This window comes from Mchenga conophoros, linkage group LG7 (genome assembly GCF_057382185.1).
Source record: "Mchenga conophoros isolate Kocher_MC1m ecotype Shallow Benthic linkage group LG7, M_conophoros_male_GT1.1, whole genome shotgun sequence".
NCBI classification, from domain to species: Eukaryota; Metazoa; Chordata; class Actinopteri; order Cichliformes; family Cichlidae; genus Mchenga; species Mchenga conophoros.
In genome coordinates, this window is record NC_140532.1 from 25,925,875 (window position 1) to 25,951,538 (window position 25,664).

At 40.9% G+C, this 25,664-nt stretch overlaps 1 protein-coding gene across 2 annotated transcripts in view; it reads left to right on the forward strand.

Moving 5' to 3' along the window:
- LOC146570222 (actin nucleation-promoting factor WASL-like) overlaps positions 1-25,060 on the forward strand; it is a 28,669-nt gene extending 3,609 nt beyond the window's left edge. The window contains exons 2-11 of one of the 2 annotated variants that reach the window (XM_085283119.1): positions 2,604-2,738; positions 6,500-6,586; positions 6,847-6,943; positions 7,888-7,911; positions 13,024-13,225; positions 15,069-15,111; positions 19,565-19,718; positions 21,794-22,395; positions 23,487-23,595; positions 24,002-25,060. In XM_085283119.1, coding sequence (XP_085139245.1) covers positions 2,604-2,738; positions 6,500-6,586; positions 6,847-6,943; positions 7,888-7,911; positions 13,024-13,225; positions 15,069-15,111; positions 19,565-19,718; positions 21,794-22,395; positions 23,487-23,595; positions 24,002-24,063 — 1,515 coding nt within the window. In that variant the 3' untranslated portion in view covers positions 24,064-25,060. The remainder of the gene's footprint in view (positions 1-2,603; positions 2,739-6,499; positions 6,587-6,846; positions 6,944-7,887; positions 7,912-13,023; positions 13,226-15,068; positions 15,112-19,564; positions 19,719-21,793; positions 22,396-23,486; positions 23,596-24,001) is intronic. The other variant, XM_085283120.1, reaches the window with a different exon arrangement.
- The last annotated feature ends 604 nt before the right edge of the window (positions 25,061-25,664 follow it).

The following is a 25,664-nucleotide window of genomic DNA, read 5'->3' on the forward strand; positions in this document are numbered from 1 at the left end:
TGAAGGACCAGACATAGCGATAACAATCAGAGGAACAGTTCACCCTGACTGGGATAGGGTTACTGGGGCCCTGCCCTGGAGCTGGGCCCGTAGAGGGTGCCCAAGGGCGAGTGTCTGGTGGCCAGGCCTCAGTCCATGGGGCCTGTCTGGACACAACCTGAAAAAGGGACATGGGCCCATCCTTCTGTAGGCCCACCACCCACAGGAGGTGCTGTAGGGGTCTGGTGCAGTGTGTGTCAGGCGGTGGCCAGGAGCGGAGGCCCTGGCGGACCGATCCCCTGCTACCAAGACTCATTATCATTTTAAACATAAAAGGTTGAATGTTAAGACCTTTTTCCCTCTCTCAGATGTGATTAGAGGTAAGCCGGGGTGACTTCAAGCTCTCTCTGGCCCACTTATCTTGCCAACTGGATGATCATTTTCCCACTTCTAAGTTCAGATAAAACTGAGGTTATTGTCCTTATATAGCAAAATAAATATTACAAACATGGCATCTAACCAGATACTCACTCTGGATGGCATTACCTTGGCTGCTAGTATCACTGAGTAACACTGCGCAAATTAAACAAAAATATGTGGAACTGCTTTCTTGCATCTGTGTAATATCTCTAAACATCCTATCTCAGAGTGATGCTGAAAAACTAGTTGATGCATTTTATACTTCTAGGCTAGGCTAGTGAAATTCATTATTATCAAAATGTCCCCCCCAAAAAAACTCTGAAAAGCCTTCATTTGATCTGAAATGCTTGAGCAAGAATACTGACAGAGATTAGAAAAGAGAGAGCATATTTCTCCCAAACTGGCTTCTCCTCACTGGCTTCCTGTTAAATCCAGAATCTAATTAAAATCCTTCTCATCGCATAAAAGGTCTTAAATAATCAGGCCCCATTTTATCTTAAAAGATCTCATAGTACCATAACACCATAAGCGAGCTCTTTGCTCTTGGACTGCAGGCTAAACTTGTGGTTCCTAGAAAATTGAAAGCAGAATGGGAGCCAGAGCCTTCAGCTATAAAGCCCCTCTTCTGCTTCCAATTTGGATCACAACAATAGATAAACCTTCCTTTTTGATAAAGCAAGTAGGACTGGACCTGAATCCTTCCTTAGTTTTGTTGCAATAGGCCTAGTGTACTGGGGACTTCCCATGATGCACAGAGTATTTCTTATTCACTCACCTTTTTTCACTCGCTGTGTTTAGACGCCAGGCATTTAATCATGAGTTATTAATAATCTCTGGTTCTTTTTCGCGCTCTTTTTTCTTTTCTTTTTTTTTCTCTTCCCTTCAACCCCAACTGGCAGCAGCAGATGGCTGCCCCTCCCTGTACCTGGTTCTGCCAGTGATTTCTTCTTGCTAAAAGGGAGTTTTACCTTCCCACTGTTGCCAAATGCTTGCTTGTGGGGGCCATCTGAGTATTGTAGTTTTTTCTGTATTATTATAGGGTGTTTGCCTTGCAATATAAAGTGCCTTGAGGTGACTGTGATTTGCTACATAATACTAACTGCTCAAATCAGTTACGTCTTCAGTGATTAATGCATGTACACATTTTTAGCACGAACTCATGGTAGTAGGCACTATCAGGAGTTTAACAGGAAGCAGCCAGGCTGCTAATGATATAAAAATGACTGAGATATTGATTTTTGCGTTCATCGTTAACAGATGCTAAGATCTTAGCTTGCAGAGGCTGCAGTGTCACCACTGTCTGTGTTCATTGCTGCATTCTTCTCCTCTGTAAGAATTTAGATGCTTTTAATTTAAGGTTTTAAGGAACACATTTTGACCTTTTCTGGGGGATGCTGATTGGTGATTTCCTGCTGAAAAGTGTTTGCACCTGTTCCTTTGACCTACACCTATAAATTACAGATGGAAAGGACGCAGTGACATTTCCTCTTAACTTCCTCAGCAGCCGGAGTTACTTCCACTGCAGAGGAATCATGGCAGTGCATCAAACACTGTGCAACCTCTGCAGAAACCACAAACTGGAGCTGTTTGAAACCTGTGCAGTGCTGACTACTGCAGCTGGACTCCTCTTGTTGTTGTTAAAACACTGTGGAAAAGTGTAAGACAATGAGGTGGTGTCAGTACTTTTAAGTTTTACCCTCCTGAAGTTGGGAATCGGTGTATAAGAGTTACAAGTCCTTCACTTTTCACCTAATGTAAATGTAAAGTCAGCCATTTGTCATCAGAGTTCTTGTTTTGTTTGTGACTACATCAATACAGCTGAGTCACAACTCACGAATCAGTGTAGGGCCTTTGATAGCCTTTGATATTTGTGACTCCCTGTTAAGGTAGAATGCATTTGACATATATAATCTGATTTCCAAAGGTCTCAGTGTTTCCCTGATAACCAACTCTATTTCTCCTCCCAGCTGTAATTGTGGCTGTTTGAAGGTTTTGCATAGTGTATGTTTCCTCCTCCATTTGTCACACATGGAGTTTACAGGTATATACTAAAGAACATTGTGTGTCTGTAAAATCTTAAAGAAAAAATGGAGGGAGATAAAGTGGTTACATTTTCAGCAACGTAACCTTCTTTTCTGTAGTTGTCTTTGTTCTTTCTGTAAATCACAAAGGTGATGATATTAACCATCATATCTGTGCTTCAGACTCTGTGTTCAGCAGTGGTCCAGGTGTATGGTGCTGAGAGGAGCTGTAACTGGGTGAAGAGGTGCTGTGGAGTGGTCTGCCTTGTCAAGGACAACCCTCAGAGATCCTACTTCATCAGAGTCTTTGACATCAAGGTGAGTGACACCAAACGGAAACAATCCAAAAGCTTTAAACACCGCAGAATAGTTGAAAGATGCATCTTAAATGATTATTTTCACATTTTTGGAATTTTCTTTTTCTTCTTTCTTCCTCTTTGCTTTCTGTCAGAAGAAAAACTGAAATATGAACCTGCTGCCAGTTAGCTTAGCAGTGGTTACAGCACTGGAAACAGGCAATCGGTGCATTTAATAGAATCTGCCTCTAATGTTCACAAACAGTCATATCTTGTTTGTAAAAGAAATAAGAACACGGATTTAAAGGGGGTTACTTAGATTCCCAAAAAGTTGATTCTGTTTATCTGGACGTAGCGTTTTCAGTGGGAGAAACGTTTCCACACTCATCCAGGTGACTTCTTCAGTCTCAGCTGACTGCAGGTTTCCCCAATCTTATAAACAGTTCATTTGCACAATAACTGAAACTAGCACCACTGGCAAACAATGGGCTGTGAGGTCAGTTCCTTGATCATTAATATGCAAATTGTGATGACCACTGATCAACAAAAACAGCAATAACGCTGTTTGCCAGTGGTGCTAGTTTCAGTTATTGTGCAAATGAACTGTTTATAAGATTGGGGAAACCTGCAGTCAGCTGAGACTGAAGAAGTCACCTGGATGAGTGTGGAAACGTTTCTCCCACTGAAAACGCTACGTCCAGATAAACAGAATCAACTTTTTGGGATTTCCTCTCCTGGATGATTGAGCATGCATCAAGACTTTATTCAAGAATAGTGCTTAGTTTTTTTTCTCAGTGCTTCTGTGGAGGGTTGTGGCCAGACTTTTCACATTTACTCTGTGTGTTCACTGACTTAATTAGAACAGCACTTTATATATGATGTACATTCAGTTGTACATCTCAAATGGATCAAAATGAATTATCAGATGTGTTACTGCCTGAGGCGGATACAGGCTCTCAAAGTAATATCAGTGTGGACTTAAGCTGTATATATATCCATGTAGGGCTGGGCCATATTATACCGTTCATGGTAATACTGGTATAATGTTAGGCAACGATAGGAAAATGAAATATCGCGATAGAATATGAGTAAAACGTGCATGCGCAGTGCCTTTGTTTTCATACGCACATGGCCGATTGTTGAGTGAAACAGATGAACCAGAATTGGTTTGTAAAAATGGTGCAACTTCCGTGATGTGGAACTGGTTTGGTGTTTGTCCGTCAGATACACGACAAAGCACATTTTTTTGCAGAACATGCAAGCGGCCGTCGTTATTGTCGTATTTGTCGGACTAAGATGCTCTTAAATCTGGGAGTAATCTGGGTCCTAAACTCCGTATACTTCAGGTCAAACGAACACTGCAGCATCACTGAGAGTTTAAAAACTGTCTAAATTCTTTCATCTTTAATAAAACGATCAGCATTGCTGCTTTACCAGGTGTAACTATGGAGTTTAACTTCCAGGCATCCATGAAAACAAAATTTATTACATTTAACGGAGTTAGAAGTTAGCAGGAAGCTAGCGGAAGTTAGCTCGCTAGTTACCTAAGCATGATATAGCATGTTCTGACTGAGAGATTTCTGAAAAAATTCAAACGTACAGCTCTGCTATCACGTCCAACATAAATGAAGACAGGAAACTAAACAGCAGTGACGTTTGTAGGGTTACTGATGTTGGGCTAGCTGGTATATAATGATGTGCTACCTGATCGCTAGCGACACAGCTATGTTAGCATAACATAAACAGTGAAGCTGGAGGACGAACACTAACACTTTTCCACTTATAAAAGTTAACGTTAAGGTTCCTGATAGTTAGAGACAAATGCAATCGCATGGCAGGATGCTGTAAACGGACCAAACTTCAGTCAGGAGAACAACTGAGATAATCCATCCACAATACCAGGTTAGTCATTAATATACTGCAACAACATGGGAATAGAGCAGCTGCCAGAGAATTCAACATTAATGAATCAATGGTACAGAAGTGGAGGAAGCAAGAAGAATGAGTTTAATAAAGTTTGATTTATCTGACTGCTTTGTTTCGCTTAATGTGCCTTATAATCCCGTGCACCTTATGGTCCGAAAAATAAGTACTGCACACTGCAGTTTAATGTTGCAAAGCACCTCTTTTTAACTTCAGTGGATATTATACATGGTTATGCTCAGGATATGTCAGCCCATTTCTACTGGAAATGCCTTTTGGTTAAACTTTCAGCAAGGAATTTGCATTTGCACTGTTAGATTTTTATAAAGCTTTAATGTACATAAAAACCAGCTTCTTGTTTAAGTGAAAATAAATGATAGGTTGTCTTTTTGCGCTAGTAATGTTGTGGAGTTGTATTTTGTCTCGCATCAATTATATCGTCAGTTATATCGTTATCGCAAATTTTCAAATATATATCGTGATAAATATTTTTGGCCATATCGCCCTGCTCTATATGCATGTATATATTTATTTTCTCTTTCTAATGGGAAAAAACACTGCTCACTTATCAGAATCAAGGAATGCTGAATTATGACAAGAAGGACAGTCATGATTATTTTGGTCAGGTTTTATTTCAGAAGTATAAGATTGCATTAAGCTAACAAACCATCTGTTGATTGAACTAGATGTGACAGGAGAGAGGAGGGTCTGACTGTTACCATCCCTGTTACATTCACGTTTAGCCATGAATGTAACAGGGATAATCTGCCTTTCTGAAACACTGTATGACCAGTCAGTACTATTCAGTATGACCCAAAATAAGTGACTGATAAACTCGTTATCTTTACTCATTAACTCAGCGGAAAGTATTTTTCAGAGTGTATTTGCAGCCAGAAGTATTGTCTCCTCGTGGCCATTAAATAGAATTCAGGTTTAAGCTATTTTGCTTCACTTTTCAGATCTGTAAACTATGTTTATTTTTTATACTGTTTGTGGACCAGACGAGTAGGTATTGATCACCGAGGGTGGTCTGTGGGTGCAGGTGACGGCAGACTTGCATCTCAGATGACCTGTATTATAACTATAGGTAGTGCGATGGCAGGGCCAATAATAAACCCAGCACCTCAGTCCCATGGACTGAGTAACAGAAACTAGGAAATGCTGAGACACCTGCAGAAAAGGCACCTTGAAGCAATTGTTGTTGTGATTTGGCACCATATAAATAAAATTGATTTGAAAAACCTTTTTGTAACTTTTACTTCCTCTAGTCAGTGCTCGTTGACCAAAAGTACTCTTCCGTCATCTCGGCTGGAGCTGAAGTAAACGTACTGATATGAAAAAAGGCGTTGCGTTTAATTTATTACACAACATAAAATACAAGTCCGTCCATTCGCTTTCGCTTATCCTTTTCGGGATCGTGGGGGGGCGCAGGAGCCTATCCCAGCTGTCATAGGGTGAGAGGCAGGGCTCAAGTTTTATGCTTAAAAATTATAAGTAATTGTTTTATCATATTTAAATTGTTTGATTGTGTTCAAAGCCAAATTTTTAATTGAATTTCTAATTAACGGCCCAGCCCTACTTGTAGATAGAAAATGCATGCTGCAAATATTTGGCAGTTTCTTGTTGGTTGTGTTGTTGGTGATTTTTTTTTTTTTTTTTTTCATTTAACTAAGTGGAGGTGAGCTCCTTATGGAGGTGTGTTCAAGGATACCAAAATGCATCATTGTCTTCCAGAAGACATTTAATTTCTTGAACAAGCAGCCAGCTCTTAAATCTCTCTTTGGGTTGTTGGGAGTATGAATTTAAGTTGTAGAGGATTAGAAGTCAGATTTTTTTTCTGAACTTTTTTTTTTTCTGTAGGAAGGGAAAATGATGTTCGAACAGGAACTCTACCACAACTTCTTCATCAGCAACTCCAGACCCTACTTCATTACATTTGCAGGAGATGTAAGTGTTTGTTTTCTTTTGACTTCTTCAAGACTTGAATGTCTACAGCAGATGATTAGTCTTCCTGTTTTTAGAGTCTATTCTCACCAAGAATTTTATCAGCATAAAATAAGGCTGTGTGGTTCTTTCATATTTCCAAATATCAGTTGTCAGGCTTGTCTTTATCCACCTACAGTGTATTACGATTTAATGTTGCACAGTTTTTCTGTTCTTCAGAGAAAGCTGTTAGAATCACATTTCACCCTTTCTCTTTCTTTCAGACATGTCAGATTGGCTTGAACTTCGCCAGCGAAGAAGAAGCCAAACGATTCAGAGCCACCATTGATGACTTGCTCAACCGACGACAGCGGAAAATAGGTGAACTTTAATGTATCAGTTTGTCTTTGTGTTCTTCCTCAATTGGTTTAACCTTTCACAACTTTTATTGGAGAACACACCTTATCTTTTGCTCACTCAGCCTGAATGCGGCTCAGAAGTCACTGCCTTAAAGGCAGGTTTGGGGCTGACTTAGAGTTTGGCACACTGTTAGAAAAGGGAGGGGAGGTAGTTAAAAGTGCAGGATTGTTTAGTGGTGAAAGTAAAAACAGCTCTACTTTGAGCTGTGAATAGCACTGACTCTCCGGACACTAGCAGTGGAAGGCTTGTAGAGGACTGATCCTCACCAAAAGTATTTCTCGGAAGAAAAAAAAAATCACCTCTCATATCAGTCATCAAGCTGTGGTTTCCACTGACAGGTTTGGTTTGGGACTGTGTTTTTGTTTGTTTCTGTGGGGTTTTGTTCCCCTATTTCTATTTTTTCTTTCGCTTCGCTGCTGTGTGCTCCATCTCTTTCTCTCTGCTGCTGTAAAGCTGTCAGTCTTTCTCAGTAGAGTAAATGTCTCTGCTGTGAGGCTCCTCTGACTTCGCTTCAGCTCCTTCCAGCATGTTGGCCTTTTGAAGTGCACCTCTCAAACTGTGACGATGACTGAGGGTTCAAAGGCTCACGGGGCTGGCACAGCTGGCAGGACGCTGTATGGCAAACACAGTTGAGCTTTCAAATATTTTGCTTCTCTTCTTTTTCTGCTCAGGCCAAGAATAACCTGACTGCTCTATTAAAATGCTTTTTCATATGTGAAGCAGCATTTCTGCAGCTTAGGGCTTTAACAGAACTAACTGAACCTAAAAAGCACTTTTCTGACTCTTTTTTTTTTTTTTTTCTTCTCACTAAAACCTCTTAATAAGTTCCGCTTCATACATTCTAAAGATTGCTGACTCGTGATTACTTTTCTGAAACCATAATTCTGTTAATTTTTCTTTTGCAGAGAAAAGAGGCGACCCTAAAAATGGTATGTTAAACTCTTAATAAGTTTTGCTTACGTAGGCTCTTAACTTTAGTTAATTTTGTAAAAATTATTTTTCTCATTCAGGTTTTAAAAAATTCAATAACAAGTACATAGAAATGAATAAAATGAGGATGTCATTCATCCCCTGAAGTAAAAAAAAACCCAAAGAAATACAGCAAGATGCAACATGTGGAGAAATGGCAAAGTAAACGCTTCAGTTATCCAAGGATTCAATAGAGGATTGATAGAAATATGCTAAAACTGTAGCATATGAAGCACTGAATAACCAAGAATATAGGCACTCAATCATTTCCAATATTAGCAGGTTACTATTCTAAATAAATGAATTCTAAGAATCTAAGCCAGGACTGCAGTAATTATCTGTGCGCAAATACATGTTGAGCTTTTAGTTTCTTGGTTCAGTTTTCATGTAATCTCTTTTGCTACATTGAATTAAATGGTGGTTTGACAGGTCTTTCTGTAAATACACCTCCTAAACATTAGTAACACTTAGATTTCAGAAACTGCCGTTTCGTACATATAGATCATCTGCTTATAAACCACCAAATATGCCCAACAAATGCACCCGATTGCTACTATTGACCTTCTATTTTTTGTTTTGTTTTGTTCTTTGTGTGTGTATTTTGAAAATTACTGAGTGAATTAGCAGTTGGAATATCTGTTTGAACTTGCTTGTGTGGGTTTTGATGGTTACAGTGGAGAGACCATTAAATGAAAGCTGTTAAACACATGAACTTCAGACAGTTTTGATGGCGATTGGTAAGGAATCCATTGACTTTGTACTAGGATATAGAATAAGAACCAGCTGATGTCCAGTTCAGCTAGTTATTTCTAGAACAGTTCAGAGCTGCAGTGGCTGTAGGAGTGGCTGTAGCTCAGGTGGTAGAGCAGGTCACATACTAACGGGGAAGGTTGGTGGTTGCATGCCAGATATCCTTGGGCAACATATTATCATCCATCGGAGTCTGAATGCACTTGAATGTTAGATTGTGCAATGGGTGTAAATTTGTGAATGGGTGAGTGAGGCTAGTTGTGTAAAACACTTTAAGTGCTCAAAGTAGAAAAGCGCTATATATGAACCAGTCCATTTCCCATTATCCAGTGTTTAAGAGCAGTGTTGATCAAACTGGCAAACACTGGTCTTGTAGAAGGACCTCCTTGTATGACCGCATAGGCGAGACAGTGATGACAACAGCGTTTGTCCTACAGAACGTGTGTGTGTGTTAGTGTGTGTGTGTGTTTGAGAAATGCCATTAGACTGTTTCCTAACACATTGGCAGCATTGTTTCACAGTCTGGCTCTCACACTGACAGAGTGAAGCAGGTTAAATCTGGTTTATGGAGAAACCTTTCTGTGCCGTATGTAGACCACACGCTTTCTGTTGTTCTCTTTAAACCCTCTGGTGTGGGTTTTAATACTTCATACAAAAGCCTTTGTTGGTGATAACATCTTCAAGTATGGAGAAACTAGTCATATGTATTGCTCAGGTCTGATTTTGGCCCCGTTCTTCCCCACAAACAGTCCTGAAGGTTCTGTGGGCCCCGTCTATAAACTCTGAGCTTTAGTGCTTTCCAGTGATTTTCAACTGGATTTAGGTCAGATGATTGGCTGGGCCGTTCTAGCAACTTGAATTTCTTTCTTTCTGTGTGTTTGGAATCATTGTCTTGCTGAGACATCCACACTCATTTCATCTTCATCATTCTGGTAGATGGCAGCAGGTTTTTATCAAGAATGTCTCTGTACATTTTCCATTCATCCTTCCTTCAGTTACATGAAGCATGCTAGTGCCATATGCTGAAAATCAGCCCCACACCATGATGTTCCCACCTCCAAACTTCACTGTTGGTATTGTGTTTTTGCAGTGCCTTTGACCTTTGACCTTGTCTAAATGTTGTTCTGCGCTTCAACATGCTTTTTCTTCAGCTGTGGAGCCTTGCATGGTGAGCGTGCATACAGGCCACGGTGGTTGAGTGCATTACTGATTGTTATGTGTGTATTGTACCTGCTAATGCCAGGACTTCTTATTAATAATTATGTATTACATCAGTTTAAAATATTTATTAAACTTCATTCATGTTTTGTGAATTTTTTTCAAAATAGAAATTAGCACGTTCTTCATTTTTGTTCATCTAAATGATTAGGTTGGATATTGGTTAAAGATGGCTGCTTTTGAGTCCTTGCTTTAATTAAGAAGCTGTAAAATGTGGTTATCAGTGTGGATGGATATTTGATGTTAGTTTTTAGAATTTTATAAATGATTAATCCTTTGTATTTTCTTTTCAGTCAGTACTATTAAAGTACTTATTTTGATATCAAAGCAAAAGTACCTCAACAGCTCTGTTTGAAGGCAGGGAAACAAGCACCTCCCCCATCCCACCCTAGTCCTTAGGCTGCTGATGAGGTAGACCTGTTGGTCTAGTTGTAGAAGTCCAGAATTCTTGGGGAGTGTGGTGGGGGTGCAACCAGGGATTCAGACATAGATTACTAGTGGATTAGTGGCTGTGTCAGATGTTACTTCAGTTTGTGGAGATTACAAGGAATTTCCACACTGTATGGCTTGCACCAACAACATGGACAGTTCATTGTGCACATTAAAAAAAGAATATATCATGAATGCTCAGTGCAGACGGATGAAACCACACAGTTTGTGGCAGCCTTCTGTCATATCGGTACATGGGGTTTATAGTAAGGCATGTTGATGGCACTGTAAGAGTGTCAAAAAGGGTCGCTTGCTTGGATTATTTTCCTAGAGTTAAGAGCAAACCAGCATTTCATGGAATTTAGTTTCAGTTCCCTCAGACAGGCGTTAAGCCTTTAAAATATATATATTTGTGTAAATAAGGGTGGGTGATCTTTATCCTTCAACCTCAGGTCCTCTACCAGAGGTCTGGGATCTTGAGGGTCCTGCGCAGCATCTTTGCTGTTCCTAGGACTGCACTCTTCTGGACAGAGATCTCGAATGTTGTTCCTGGGATCTGCTGGAGTCACTCGCCTAGCTTGGGAGTCACCGCACGTAGTGCTCCGATTACCAATGGGACCACCGTTACCTTCACTCTTTGCATTTTCTTGAGTTCTTCTCTGAGCCCTTGGTACTTATGTTCCTTCTTCTTGATGTTGCTTTCATTCGGTATCACTACAGCCGTATTCCTCTGCTTGTCCACCACTACTATGTCCGGTTGGTTAGCCACCACTATTTTGTCCGTCTGTATCTGGAATTCCCACAGGATCTTAGCTCAGCCATCCTCCACCACCATAAGGGGGGTTCCCATTTTGACCTTGTGATTTCCAGGCCATACTCAGCACAGATGTTTCTGTATGCTATGTCGGCCACTTGGTTATGGCGTTCCATGTATGCCCTGCCTGCTAGCATCTTGCACCCTGCTGTTATGTGCTGGATTGTCTCAGGGGCATCTGTGCACAGCCTGCACCCAGTTTCTATGGATCTTGTACTTGGAGCTTGTTCCTGTGCTGCCATGATTAGTGCTGCATCTGTCAAGAGGTGCTGTGCTAGGTTTAAATCTCTCACAATGGATGTCCCTTTATGTTTTTGCACTGTCCTAATACTGAACTCATGATGTCAAGATGCATACAAATATGTACACACAAACTCATTTACTCGCACATAAACACATTTCATTCCAATGTTGACCCTGTGCTAACTTGCATATGACAAATAAAAACTAAAACAGTGACACCACAACACTACCAATGTTTTGATGAGTTCTTCTTGTCCTTAGCGGGCGACCAGCGGCGGTGGTCTGCCACGCAACCAGTACGCTGCTGTAGGTGCCGCAGGTTCTCTTGCTTGATCAACGATTATCTTCCACGCTTTTCGATCTAAGGCGATGGTTCTTGCCTGCTCGAGGTCAAGTCGAAGGGCCTTCAAATCATCCTGGATTTGTTTAATCCATGTCTTCTTTGGTGCATTTCGATGCACCCTCCAATCGGTGGGGCGGGTCAAGCAGAGTAGGCCATGGGGGTAGCGGCTTGGGTCCATTCGACAAATGTGGCCAAACCAACGGAGTCGGCGGCGCTGGATTAGGTCGCTGATCGTCGGTTGGCTGCCGCAGCTGGTGAGGATGGTGTCATTCGAATGACTGTCGTGAAGGGAAACGCCGAGAATGCATCTAAGGCAACGCATTTGGAAAACTTCGAGCTTGGTCAGGTCGTGTTTGAGCATTGTCCACGTCTCTGCGCCGTAAAGTAGAATGGGCAGGATCAGGGTTCGGTAAAGGCAGATCTTTGTCGCCAATGAGATGTTGTTCTTCTTCCAGACGCACCAGCGCAGGGAAGCAAATGCTGCCGCCGCCTGCCCAATTCTGGAGCGTATCTCCACTGATGATGCCACTTTCTTCTCCTCGACGAGGGACCCCAGATATTGAAATTGTTGGACTTGTTTGATCTGCACACCATCGAGGTGGACGATCGTTGGTGAGCCGTCGGTGGTCAGGACTTTGGTCTTCTCGGCGTTAACCTTGAGGCCGTACAGTTTGGAGTGCCGGGAAATGTCATAGAGGATGTGAGTTGCCTCGGTGTCGTCTTCGGCAAAAATGGCGGTATCGTCAGCGAACATTAGATCGGTGATAAATCGATCGGTCGAGGCTTGGACTCCGCGGCGGCCCTCGAATGCTTTGCGCATTATCGCATCGATGACGATGTTGAACAACAGCGGTGACACCACATCGCCCTGCCGGGCCCCTGTCATGATGGGGAATTCTTCGGACACTTCGTCATGAATGCGTACCTGGCTGGTCGAGCCATCGTAGGCGGTTTGTAGTAGTTCGATGAAGATCATCGAGCTACTTCTGATGAGTTGGCGATACTCATCTGTATCATCAGCATATATCATCAGTACTTATCACACTCACTCTGTATTTTGTGTCTTTCTCTCACACACACACACACACACACACACACACACACACACACACACACACACACACACACACACACACACACACACACACACACACACAAAGATACTTTTTGGCTGAATATGTGACAATAAAAATCTGAGTTGTTAAAAATCATTAAAAAAATTATAGTGGTTGTTACTTTTTCAACTCTTTCTGCTAACTTCCTCCACATGCACAGGCCCAACTCTGCATGTGGCCACAGTAGACATAAAGAACCCGGAGATCAACAATGTCCGATTCCACAACTCCCACAGCCATCAACAGCCATATCACATCAACAACATGCTGAGCCACAGCGGCCTGAGCCGGAAGGACAAGAAAACCAAAGGCAAGAAGAAGAAGCTGACGAAGGCCGATATCGGCACGCCGAGCAACTTCCAGTGAGTCCGAGTCACACCACACAGTGTACTGAGTGCTCCAGTGCTGAGCAAATAGGACTTTTTTTTAATTTATTGAACCAAATCAAATGTCTAAAATAATGAACATATTTTATCATGTAGTTAAACTTTTTCACCTGTTGATGGAGAAAATTACTTATTATTAATATTTATTATTGCACAATCAAATTTTGACAGTTTAGTAACTGCAGTTCTTCCATATGGGCAAGCTGCTCTTGTGGCCATTCTGCTCTCTTAAGGCCTTTTGTCTTGTGGCCAAACAGATTTCAACTGCAGTATCCTAGATTTAACCTGGCAACAGTAGTCCTAGTTCTGCTGTGGAGATCTGCTGTGAGTGGGAGAGCAGAACAAGGACCACCAGCTGCAGTCTAAGTTGGTGTGGTTGAAAATTGTCTACGAGATGTAGCTGATTATTTCTCTGTTGTTTACTGTCACAAGGGTAGGGGTTAAAAACGTGGTCCCTTTAGCACATGTGCATATATATCCTCACATATGCACACATACCACGCTGTGAAACCCACAAATATGACCTAATTCACACCTCCAGCTCATAGTTGATCTCCAGAGTAGGGCTGTTCGATATAACGATATATATCGGCTGACGATATAAAAACGTCTATCGTTTCATTTTACACTATCGTTTGTTTTGTGGTGTCGCAAAATAAACTGTTTACGGCAATATTTTCTCATCATTTTGATGGTCACTGTAGTGGCTATATTAATTTCTTAAAGTTCTCTCTTTCTCTTATATTTAATATAACCACACTACAGATGGACAAGTGCCTGTTTTTATGCGTTGTCGTTAGCAACAACGACGGTAAAACCACCGCGTGTCTGCTTGTTTATTTTCCACATAAACCTTTCAGAATAAAGCTCAAGATCCTGTTGAGACCTTTCAAAATAAACTGAATGACGTGAAAGAGTATGCAGAGTATTTACGGATGAGAAGCAAAAAAGAGCCGTCAGGTGCTAGAAAACAAACCTTAGACTCAAACGTTAGAAAAGGCTTTTCCCCGCAGCACGCCGTGTAATAAATACTTACAAAGAAAACTGCGGCCTTTACAACTTATGTCTAAAAATGTATCGATTCATCCATTGGTTAAAACACTCGACTCCAGCTACATGACGCCCAGCTGGAAACACTTCCCACAAGTCGAGCTGCCCGAGATTCACAGAATTTACAAAAAATGTTAAATTTTTGTGATTTATATCGTTATTGGGACGATAGATGTCTTATATCGGGATATGAGATTTTGGTCATATCGCACAGCCCTACTCCAGAGTGGGAAGACTACTATTCCCAGCTGCAGGTAATCATGATAGAGTTGTAGCTCACCCAGCCAAAAGATTTTCTGTGAAAGCAGCTGAATCAAGGTCACCATAACAGTGACCAGTGGATTGTGTCAGGTTACATTTCACCGCGTGTTATATTTGTATAACTATGCATGTGACGAATAAAGAATCTTGTATCAAGCTTGCTGATTGGAAAACACAAGATTAGAAAGGCTGGTGTTAGCTGGTAGGCAGAGACTGAACAGCAGAAAAGCAAAAGTCTGCTTTACACACCCTAAAACTTGAAACACAATGACAAATGATAAAGTTTTTGGACTGTGGTGTCTGTACAGTCTGATCTAGCAATGATAGGCTCCTTTGTGGCAACAGTGAACATGTTACATTAACGTCTGAGAGCCTTCAATGGCCACATTATCAGAGTGCAGTGTGTGCATTCACTGTGTATCATGTGCACATGCTAACCAGCTGATGTTCTTCTTTGTACTTACATACGCGTGTTTGCATGATCTCACTACACATCTGTCTTCTTCAGGCACATTGGTCATGTGGGCTGGGATCCAAACACAGGTTTTGATGTGAGTACCCCCCTTTATATATATATACACACACACAAGCAAGCACAGTAGTGACTTGTGTGGTGGCTGCTTGATGAAATCGCACAAATTTGGCTCTTGTTGCTTCCTGCTCTGCATCTGAGAACCTGCACAGAAGGAATTTGGAGATTTTCTGTCAGGTCAAAAAAACATCTGTAGGTTACATCTTTGTAACGCTGACTCTGTGGGCAATAATGTAGCTGTCACGCTGTCTTCCGCTTTCCTTGTACTGGCAACATTTACTGTGTGTTACTGGATCATTTATGATACATTACTATATGACTTGCAATTAATTAAAACGTACTTGTTTAAAGCTTTATGTGTCTACTTTACAGACCCAAAATGTATAAGGATGATGGATTCAGACTTGATTAGGCCCAGATCAGTCATGTCCCTGCAAGCCCCATTCAGATACATTTTGGATCCATTCACAGTTACTTATTGTCCCGACAAGATCAGGATACACTTTTAGAAATTGCTCAACCTTCCAAAATTATACAGAAATATCTAAAATGTAGTTGACCAACATGTAGATCGCTCTCTAAAGGCTTCTGGCATTGTTTTTAGTTAAATTTAGTATTTAAATTTAGTTTTGTGTTTTTGTTTTTTTTAGCTTACCGTATTTTCACGACCATAAGGCGCACTTAAAAGTCTTAGATTTTCTTCAAAAAGTGCGGCGCGCCCTATGTGTTGTAAGGAGGACGTAGTAGAGAACACCATGAGAACGTTAAAGGGTGAAGTGTGGGCGTTGATCGTATATACCGGGACAATCGCACATACCTGTATAAAAGAACAGGTTTGTGCCTTATGCAGGACATCGTTGTTTTAACAACCCTGAAAATGGCAAAGAGACACGCTTACGAAGCACAGTTTAAACTGAAGGCCATCAGCTACGCGGAGGAACATGGAAATCGAGCAGCGGCGAGAGAATTTAAGATTAACGAATCGATGGTTCGCAAATGGAGGAAGCTGGAAAACAAGCTCCGGCAGGTCAAGAAAACGCAGCTGAGTTTCCGCGGACATAAGGCGAGGTGGCCCGAGTTGGAGGAAAGACTCGAGCGGTGGATCATCGAGCAAAGAGCGAGCGGGAGAAGCATTTCGACGGTCACCATTCGGCTAAAAGCAGTTTCACTAGCTGAAGAGATGAACATTGAACATTTCCAAGGAGGTCCGTCTTGGTGCTTTCGTTTTATGAAACGGTGCCATTTTCCCATCCGGACCAGGACTACGGTAGCGCAGCAACTTCCAGCGGATTATAAGGAAAAGCTGGCCATCTTCTGCTCCTACTGCCGCAAACACATCGGCGACAAAAACATCCAGCCCAGCCACATCACAAACATGGACGAGGTCCCGCTCACTTTTGACATCCCGGTGAGTCACACTGTGGAGAAGAAGGGGACCAGCACGGTAGCGTGCCCATCTCACAGCCGATGTGAAAAAACTTGTGAAGCAAATGAACTGTGAGCTTGCTGTCATTCCGGGAGGCCTGACAAAGGAACTCCAACCGCTGGACATCGGTGTGAACCGCCCGTTCAAAGTAAGGCTGCGAGCGGCCTGGGAGCGATGGATGACCGGTGGAGACCACAGTTTCACTAAGAGTGGAATGCAGCGCCGGGCGAGTTACGCCACAATTTGCCAATGGATTGTAGATGCTTGGGCTAACATGTCTGCTGGCACTGTTGTTCGAGCTTTCGCAAAAGCCGGCATCGTTTCCGAGGAGCCGCACGGCACGGAAAGTGACTCTGACGGTGAAGAAAGTGAACCTGGCATGTTTGATGGAGATTTAGCGCAGCTGTTCAATTCAGACACAGAGGATGAGGACTTTGATGGGTTTGATTGATGATAAAAATGTGAGTACCAAACTTTGTTTTGCTCCTGCTTTATTTTTAAATATGCACACTTGTATGCTTGTGTGTTGTTGATGATGACGATTACCGGCAATAGAAATGTGAGTAAGGTACTGAATTCAGGTTTGCTCCCGCTTTATTTTTAAATATGCATACGGTACTTGTATGCGCCCTATGGTCCAGTGCGCCTTATGTGTGTGTTAAATACAGTAAGGGCACACATAACTGAGACTGCGCCTTTTAGCACAGTGCGCCTTATGGTCGTGAAAATACGGTAATGTAAAACTGTTACTGTTAGCAACAGTTAAACACCTCTCCTGTTGCTGTAAGAGAGCCATCATGTGTCAGTGAAGTCTGATAATAGACAAAATTATACAAAGTTCCACTGAGCAACATTAAAGTATTTTTTTCTGTAAATCACATTAAGCATTTTTATCCAAAATTATTAACAAGTAAAGACTGTTTCTGTTGTTTTCACATTCAGTTGTTATCAGAAGCTTGCATACACTCAACATGGGCGCGAATGTTTTGGTAATTTTGGGCTTTTAATGGTTTCTTTGAAGTGTTTTTCCAAGTTGGAATGAATGTACAGCATATAACCTTAATGATTTTAAAAAAGATGCAGATGTTGGAGTTTATTTTGGGTTTTCTCTAATCCAGACCTGTGTCAGTTATCTTCTCTCCAGCTGATCATATCATATGAGTTACAGAAATCACATTTTGTCTAAAGATTTCTGAAGAAATAGACCAATGTGTTAAAAATGGCTCACAGCAGTTATACTGCAGATCAGGCTGTGCGCAGGAAATGAATCGTACTAACAAAAAACTCAGTTGCTGCTAAAACATCTATTTTAGTAGCATCCTTTAAACAAAACCTGTAAGGTTAGTATAATCTTTAAAGCTTCGATAAATGTTTCTAATGCACAGAAGCATAAGAAAAATAAAAATACCTGATTGGATACCAGGAATCAGGGTACAGCCAGTGTGCATTTCCTGCTGCTCACCACAAGGTGTCACACGGCACTTTGAGCGTCAGTCTGAGCTCCTGCACTGCGGACAAATTAAACACTCATCAGACCTAGAACATGAGGAAGTCTATTATTAGTTTAAAAAAAACAATCCAACATAAACAGGGAGCTGTTTAGCTTTTAAAACCAGTTTTATTCAGTTAAAGGGTCTTTAAAATATAAAGCACTTTGAGGCCACTGCTGGTGTGATTCAGCTCTATATAAATAAGACTAAATTGAAACTGAATTGAAGATCTTCAGCAGGAGTTAATATTTCCATAGACAAACAGTGACAGTAAGTAACATACAAGGTTAAAGCCTTAGCCCGGATACATCTTTGAACAGCAAACTTACCTGTTCTTCCATATTTACTTCAGTCCTTTGTTTTGTTTTTTTGTTTGTTTGTTTTTCTCTGCACAGCATAAAAAAATCAAAAGAGGAAACTGTAAAAGTATCGACAAAAAGATGTGAATTAAACTGCAAGCATTATGACATTCACAAAACAAGCATCGTGTTTACCTTTCTGGACCAATGTCAGTCATCTTCAGTGAAGACAGTGAAATCTGTCACATACATCCACACAGAAACCAAAGAACACACTTTACAGCCCAGCAGAGTTTATATTTTAAATGTCATGTAGTATCACCTGTTATTTCTCCACTACATTGTATGAGAAAGATGACACCTGTGGCAGCCACCTAGTGTTTTGGTGTTCAGGGTATTTATTTTTAGTTCATATTGTTTTATATCTCTGTGACTATCTCACAAACAAATTAATACGTCCACTCCAACTGTGTGGAAGCTTTAGGTAGTTATATTTAGGGCAATATCCCACAGTGACAGCTACAAATAAGCTAAAAAGATGTGATCCTTTTGTAGATTTCAAATAAAATGAAAGGTAAGCTGATGTAGTAAATATTCTTTTATTGGATTAGAAAATTGTACACTATAGTTTTCTTTAGATTTTGAATATATCGGCGCATTAAACAGGCGGATGTGTTTTTGGGTTTGAGGGTCCAACAGGACAGAGATGATACAGAAACATGACATCCTTATAAAGTTCACACTTTAAGTTTATGAATGTGCAACTTTTCACAGTTCTCATTCTCTAGTTACTTGCTGGATGAAAACATAATTTTGACTTATAAACACATGGACATACTTCATATAGAGAGGAAAAAGGGGGAAATGGGACATAAACTCCTGCACAAATGCTGGGCTTTATAGCAATGACGACGGGCTCAGGTTGTGTGATATGAGCAGGACAGAAACACCACAGAAGGGGAAGAATGACAAAGTTGATTCTGATTGATAAGACTTTGATTTACCTTGTATCTGGGTTTACATGTTATTGATATACAGACATATCTACTGTCTCTTTCTGCTGCCATCAGACATTAAAAAGCATTAGATGAAGTTTACGTCACTGTTACCAACGCCCATATTAACGGCCACCCAAGTATTTTTGTTTTTCTGTGGCTAAAGTCATATTTGAGTTGCTGGCCTGGTTTTTGCACCATAAGGTTCTTCATAAGGTCCTCCCCAGCGTAAAGCGTATTTTAAAATATACTTTGTCAACAGCTGAATAACCTGGACCCTGAACTGAAGAACCTGTTCGACATGTGCGGCATCTCTGAGGCTCAGCTGAAGGACAGAGAAACGTCCAAGGTCATCTACGACTTCATCGAGAAGAAGGGAGGGGTGGAGGCAGTCAAGAACGAGCTGAGAAGACAGGGTGAGCACACACACACACACACACACACACACCCTAACCTACCTGTGAACTGAACTGATAATTACAAATTGTTGAACAGTATAAAAAAAAGAGTTTTAAGTTCCCATTTTTTGTCTTTCACAGAGAAATAGAAATTGTTGAACTAGAAATAGAAATGTCTTTGTTCAAAAATGTACTGTGAACACAGAAATGATACAGTATATTAATTACATTTTTTAAATTAGAATAAAATGCTTATTTTTTTTATTGTGTTGTTTACCACTTCCAAAACACATAGCTATTTCATCGTTTTGGGGATATTTCATCATTAAAAAAAAAAATTAATAACTGAATAAATGCCAGATTTAAGTGAAATGTTCATAAAAATCCAGTTGATTCTCACTGGTCAGTGTATGAAGTCAGAGATCTGATATTTTTGAACTTTTATAAATTCACATGTTGCAGTTCTTCTCACGGTTTTATCTTGAGCTGCCACCTGCTTCCTTTTTTTCACATCACACAGCAAATATGAGCAGATCAAGTGCTTTTCTGAGTCTGAATTGTTATTTTGTGAAACGTACTCAGATTCTTCTGTCCTGACTGTTTGAATCATGTTACCATGGACTAGTTAGAAAAGAGGTGTTTGAATTTAGGACAGTGCCAGCGTATGTGTTGGTGTAAATTGAACCCCTCTTTAATTACCTGTTATATTCTAATAATGCGAGTCGTTCCCTCATTTATCTTTAATATTTTATAAGAATTTTATTTTTTTTTAGTGTTGCAGACTAATACTGGTTAGTTTATAAAATGCCTTGTTTGAGAGAGTAGCCTGTAGTATGAAGTTAGTTTAGCATGCACATGATATATTTTACTCATGTGGCTTCAAATATTTCAGGTATCTACAGTCACATGAAGGTGGTTTGAATTTAGTAAGATAATCTGTGGTTACTTAATCTAGTTAATTTAGGAAAAGTTGGTGTAATCAGCATTATACCACTGAGAAACATCGACAGGGATAAGACTCTAAGCTCTCAAGTATCATTTTACTTGGTGCATTTCAGGGAAAGATAAAGACTTCAGACGATCTCTAAAGTTTCCAGGGATTTAGAGGTTTTTAGGTTCTTCCTAAAAAAAAATTCCAGTGAGCTGATTGGTCGATAGATGGTGATTTCTTACAAATTTATCTCTTGTGTCAAACACAACCTGCTCTGCAGCAGACTGGGCCTGCAGCATAAGTAATTGTTGCAGTGTGGTAAGAACTGACCCACATTAGACCCTTAGGCTACGTTCAGACTGCAGGTCTTAATGCTCAATTCCGATTTTTTTGATCAAATCCGATTTTTTTTTTTGATCAAATCCGATTTTTTTTGTCTGCTTGTTCACACTACAAATAAAATGTGACAGCAAACGCGCTCCAGTGTGAACCCTCAAAGCGGCCCGCATGCGCAAAAGAAGATGTCACACACAACGCGCCGTTTAGACCCAGACCAAACGGTATTGTTTGACTGATGGCCGTTAATATAAAGACTTGTTTCGAACTTTACGTTTCCCAATTTTGCTTTAAGTTATTAAGTTATTTTGTTATTTACATATGGCCTAATGATTATCCTTATTGCTGTTTTAGAGAGGAGCGGCACTTCAAAGGATAGTTGCAGATTTCTGTCAGAATCTGCAGATTATACAGTACAAATAAAATGTTCACGTTTCTCCAACGTTGTCTTCACAACAGTTTCACTGACATCTACACTGGATGGCCAGGAAGCGTTCACAATGTCTCCGGCGCTGATAATTAGCGTCTGTCTTGTGTCAGTGACGTAAAAGACGGATTTAATGCGACATGACCGTTCAAACAGCAGTCGCTTTCTGAAACATCAGATATGTATCGGATTCAGTACCACATACGAAAGTGACCCAGATCGGCTTTGAAAGGCGCTTTCGCCTGCAGTGTGAACGTAGGCTTAGTTACTTTGGGGCTTAGTTACTTTTCTGAGCTCCAGATCCAGATGTTTCCACAGATCACAGTGCTGCAGCAGAGTGGCGCAAAACTGCACAAGAGTTAAACGTAGGATGTTTCTTGTTGTGTTCTACTTCTACAGCACCCCCTCCACCACCTTCTCGAAGCGGCCCTCCGCCTCCTCCCCCGCCGCCCCACAGCTTGGCTCCACCCCCACCTCCACCTTCCAGAGGAGGCCGAGGAGCCCCTCCTCCCCCTCCTCCATCCAGGGCCCCGGCCTTAGCCCCGCCTCCACCACCTCCCTCCAGACCGGGAACTCTGGGTGCCCCACCTCCCCCACCTCCACCCACCAGGGGAAGTCACCAGCCGCCTCCTGCATCCCACCACCACCACCAGTCTCCCCCTCCTCCTCCCCTTCCTTTACATGCCTCTGTTACTCCCCAACCTCCACCCCCTCCACCTCTCCCAGTGGCACAGCATTCTGTGGTGAGCAGCACTCCTGCACTGCCACCTCCCCCTCCTCCTCCCCCACCTGGCCCACCTCCTCCTCCAGAGCCAGATAGCGTAGGTGGGGGTGGAGACTCGCCTCATTCACCAAGTCCAAGTGGGAAGTCGGTGCTGTTGGAGCAGATTAGAGGAGGAACCCAGCTGAAGAAGGTGGAGCAAAACAACAGAGTGCCAACTTCCAGTACTGGACGAGATGCCCTGCTGGACCAGATCCGACAGGGAATCCAGCTCAAGACTGTGAGTCAGTCCCTTTGATCACTGCGATCACTACAATAATACATAATAAATACTTGAGGCTTTATTTGCACATATGAAGACAGCCTTTTTTTGTTTCCTTTCGTTCTGGGGTTTTGTTTTGTTTTTGTGAAAACCCACATTGTAGTTCCTGGTAGATTCTTCATAAGCTACTTGGAAATTTTACTACTTATTAGCCAGCTAACCACAGTCTCAGATAAGCCCACCAAAATTACCAGTGGAATGTTTTGTTTTTGTTGTTTACTGCTTAAATCAGCCTGTCCACTGTTTACTCCAAAACTAAGCTTTTCCTATATTCAGCCCTTTTTAGACAAATCTTTTATGGCAGTGTAAACGTATCTATGCATTTCATATAGTCACTCAGTCTGCCTTTAAGTCAGACTTAAAAATTAATGTAATCAAGATCCTTTGTGGAAAAAGATGTATTCAGAGATCTGATGTTTCCCCATTTGTTTTATCTACTTCATAATCATAATCTATTTTGTAAAACTGAACCTAGGTCTTATGTTATAATTAAATTATGAGGTTTTCTACAGTGTATATAAAGTACTGCAGTGTGGGCATAACATTCAACTAATTTAGCATGATTTTTAATTTGTATAATGAGAGTTTGTTATGTTTTGGGTTGTTTGTCATTTAAAGCAAATTCCATAAATATCTTTTGCAAATGTGCCTTTGTGAAGACTATTCAGAAAAAAAGAGGACATGTAGTGAATGGACATGGGTATTTCAGCAAAAATACAACTTGATGTTCCACTTTTCATCCCGAGTTTTTCCACCTCACCCCCAAAAGCTTCTGCTACTACTGGCAAAAGGTGGCAGTGAAGAAACCTACTAGACTACCAACCACGAGAAAAGATGCATTTTAAGACAATACATTTTTAATCTACCTTTTCATATGAGCAGTTTTCCATTATAAATGTCTAAATGCCATAAGATTCATTTAAAGTTAAAACGTTCATCTTAAAACAATAATGTGAAGAGCAAACTCTGAACCACAACTTTCCTCTGGATTGTGTTACAATGCTACAATGTTGCAATTCTTTTTATGTTTTCTGTTTGTCTGTTCCCAGGTGTCGGATCATCCAGAGTCCGGCCCTCCGACACCAGCTCCAACCACAGGCATTGTTGGTGCTCTCATGGAAGTGATGCAGAAGAGGAGCAAAGCCATCCATTCCTCAGGTAGCAGCCTGAAAATGTTCCTTTTTCTGTCAGTCGATTTTCTCCATGGACCTTTCAACCTGTTGTTCATTGTTTATTCTTTAAGTTTTTCTTCTGTTGTTGAAATCAGAAAAATTACCAGTATTTCAGTTTAGTTTTCTCATCAAACATGTAGTCAAGTACTTATCACTGCCCCACCTCTCACCACTGTGTGTGTGTGTGTGTGTGTGTGTGTGTGTGTGTGTGCGCATCCCTGAATGCACATCAGGGAGACTGAGCAAAGGTTACCATTAGGGGTGTGTGTCTGTCAGCACATGTGTGGTCATCTGTAAAGTCTGTTCACTCGTTTATTTCCTGTTTAGATTTTGATTGACTGAGCCAATATGAAAACTCTCCGCCTTCTTCATCTTAATGTTTCTTTTCTCAGATGAAGATGATGATGATGACGAAGATGAGGATTTTGAGGACGACGATGAGTGGGATGACTAATCAGCGCACACACACACACACACACACACACACACACACACACACACATACAGTTTCTCCTAAAAACCTAGTATCTGACTGACTAAAAATGTAAATGTTGTATGAACTTGCTGTATATTTATTTTTGCCTTATTTCTTCTCTTTTTAAAAAAAAAAAAAAAAGATTATTATAAATAATCTGTGCAATACCTGATCCGTTAAATCTGGTCCGTTTGCCACACATCCTCACAACTCCACATGTCATTTCCTTCATGTCATTAGAAGCACTTAAATCCAGCATCAGCACAATGTGGAGACGGCACCAGCTACATTTCACTTTCGCTAATAGGTGAATAGAGAACACTCAACTTTGAGGAGTCTGAATCTGTGTGTGCTCCTTGAGAAATATTTGTGTGCGTTTTCATGTCTTCATTCCTTGAAAATTAAAAGGGAGACCAAATGGGCATGATCATCTTTGTGTTTGATAGCAGTTGGTTTAGTATTAGAGAACACTATTAGTTTCTTTTCATACTTTCAAGTTCCCTGCAAAATTTTGGTTGCGTCTTCTTTTTTTCCCCTTTCCTTTGATTCATCTGCTGCACCATGTCCTCGACTTCCATGATAGTTTTTGTTTTTTTGTTTGTTTTTTTTGGGGGGGGGGGTACAGGATATCAAGCAGGACAATGGGGTCCTTTAAAAGACTAAAAGTTGCTACTTCAGACATGACTGGTAAGTTAGGTTTTTGTTTGGTTTTTTTCATTGGATCTAGTTCTTTTTTTGCCATTCCTGTGACATTCCCTGCAGCATGTGGGTTTGCACTGCCTGTGATCCTGCATCTGTAAACATTGTAGGAAAATTACTTGTTTTAAATTTTTTTTATTGCCCTCCGGTGAGGCTTAATGCTGCATTTAGAAGCTACTGACGTCGACCAAGTGAAAAGGGAGCGAGACAGGCAGTGGTGGTGCACAGTCAATAAGAATACTAAATTGTATACCTAAATAAATGTTATTTACAGAGAGGCATTTGTCTTCTATTCTTTGTCTGAATGGTTTACAGCAGAAATTCACTGAGATTTGTCACATGGGATGTATGTGGAGTTGGTTTCAGGGAAGAGGTTTAAAATGACTAGCCAGTTAACTCATGTGCCCAAAATATTTGCATAAACACACCTCTCCGCAGTTCCCTCACACGGACTCGTACCTACACGTACATCTAAAAATAAAATATCTATGTATTGATGGCATATACTGACCAAATGTTGATGACCCCTCCTTTAACCATACATTCTTCACTTCACTTTCGGATCACTCTGACACCACCATTATAATAGGGGGAGACTGCAACCTGGGTTTTAATCCAGGAATTCATAGAAATTAGTCAAATGAACTGGGAGACTACAGATATTCTTAAACAATACATGAATGATTTTGGTCTTTGTGATGCTGTGTGTTCACATCACCCCACTCTCAGAGACCAGTGCACCACTCACATTCTTCCCGAGATTACTTTTTAGTTAGTAGCTCCATTATGAGGGAGATTACAGGCAGATTCGTTCAATCAATATTGGTGATTGTGCAGCAATGTCTTATCTTTGTGACACAAAGAAGATGCATCACCAATTA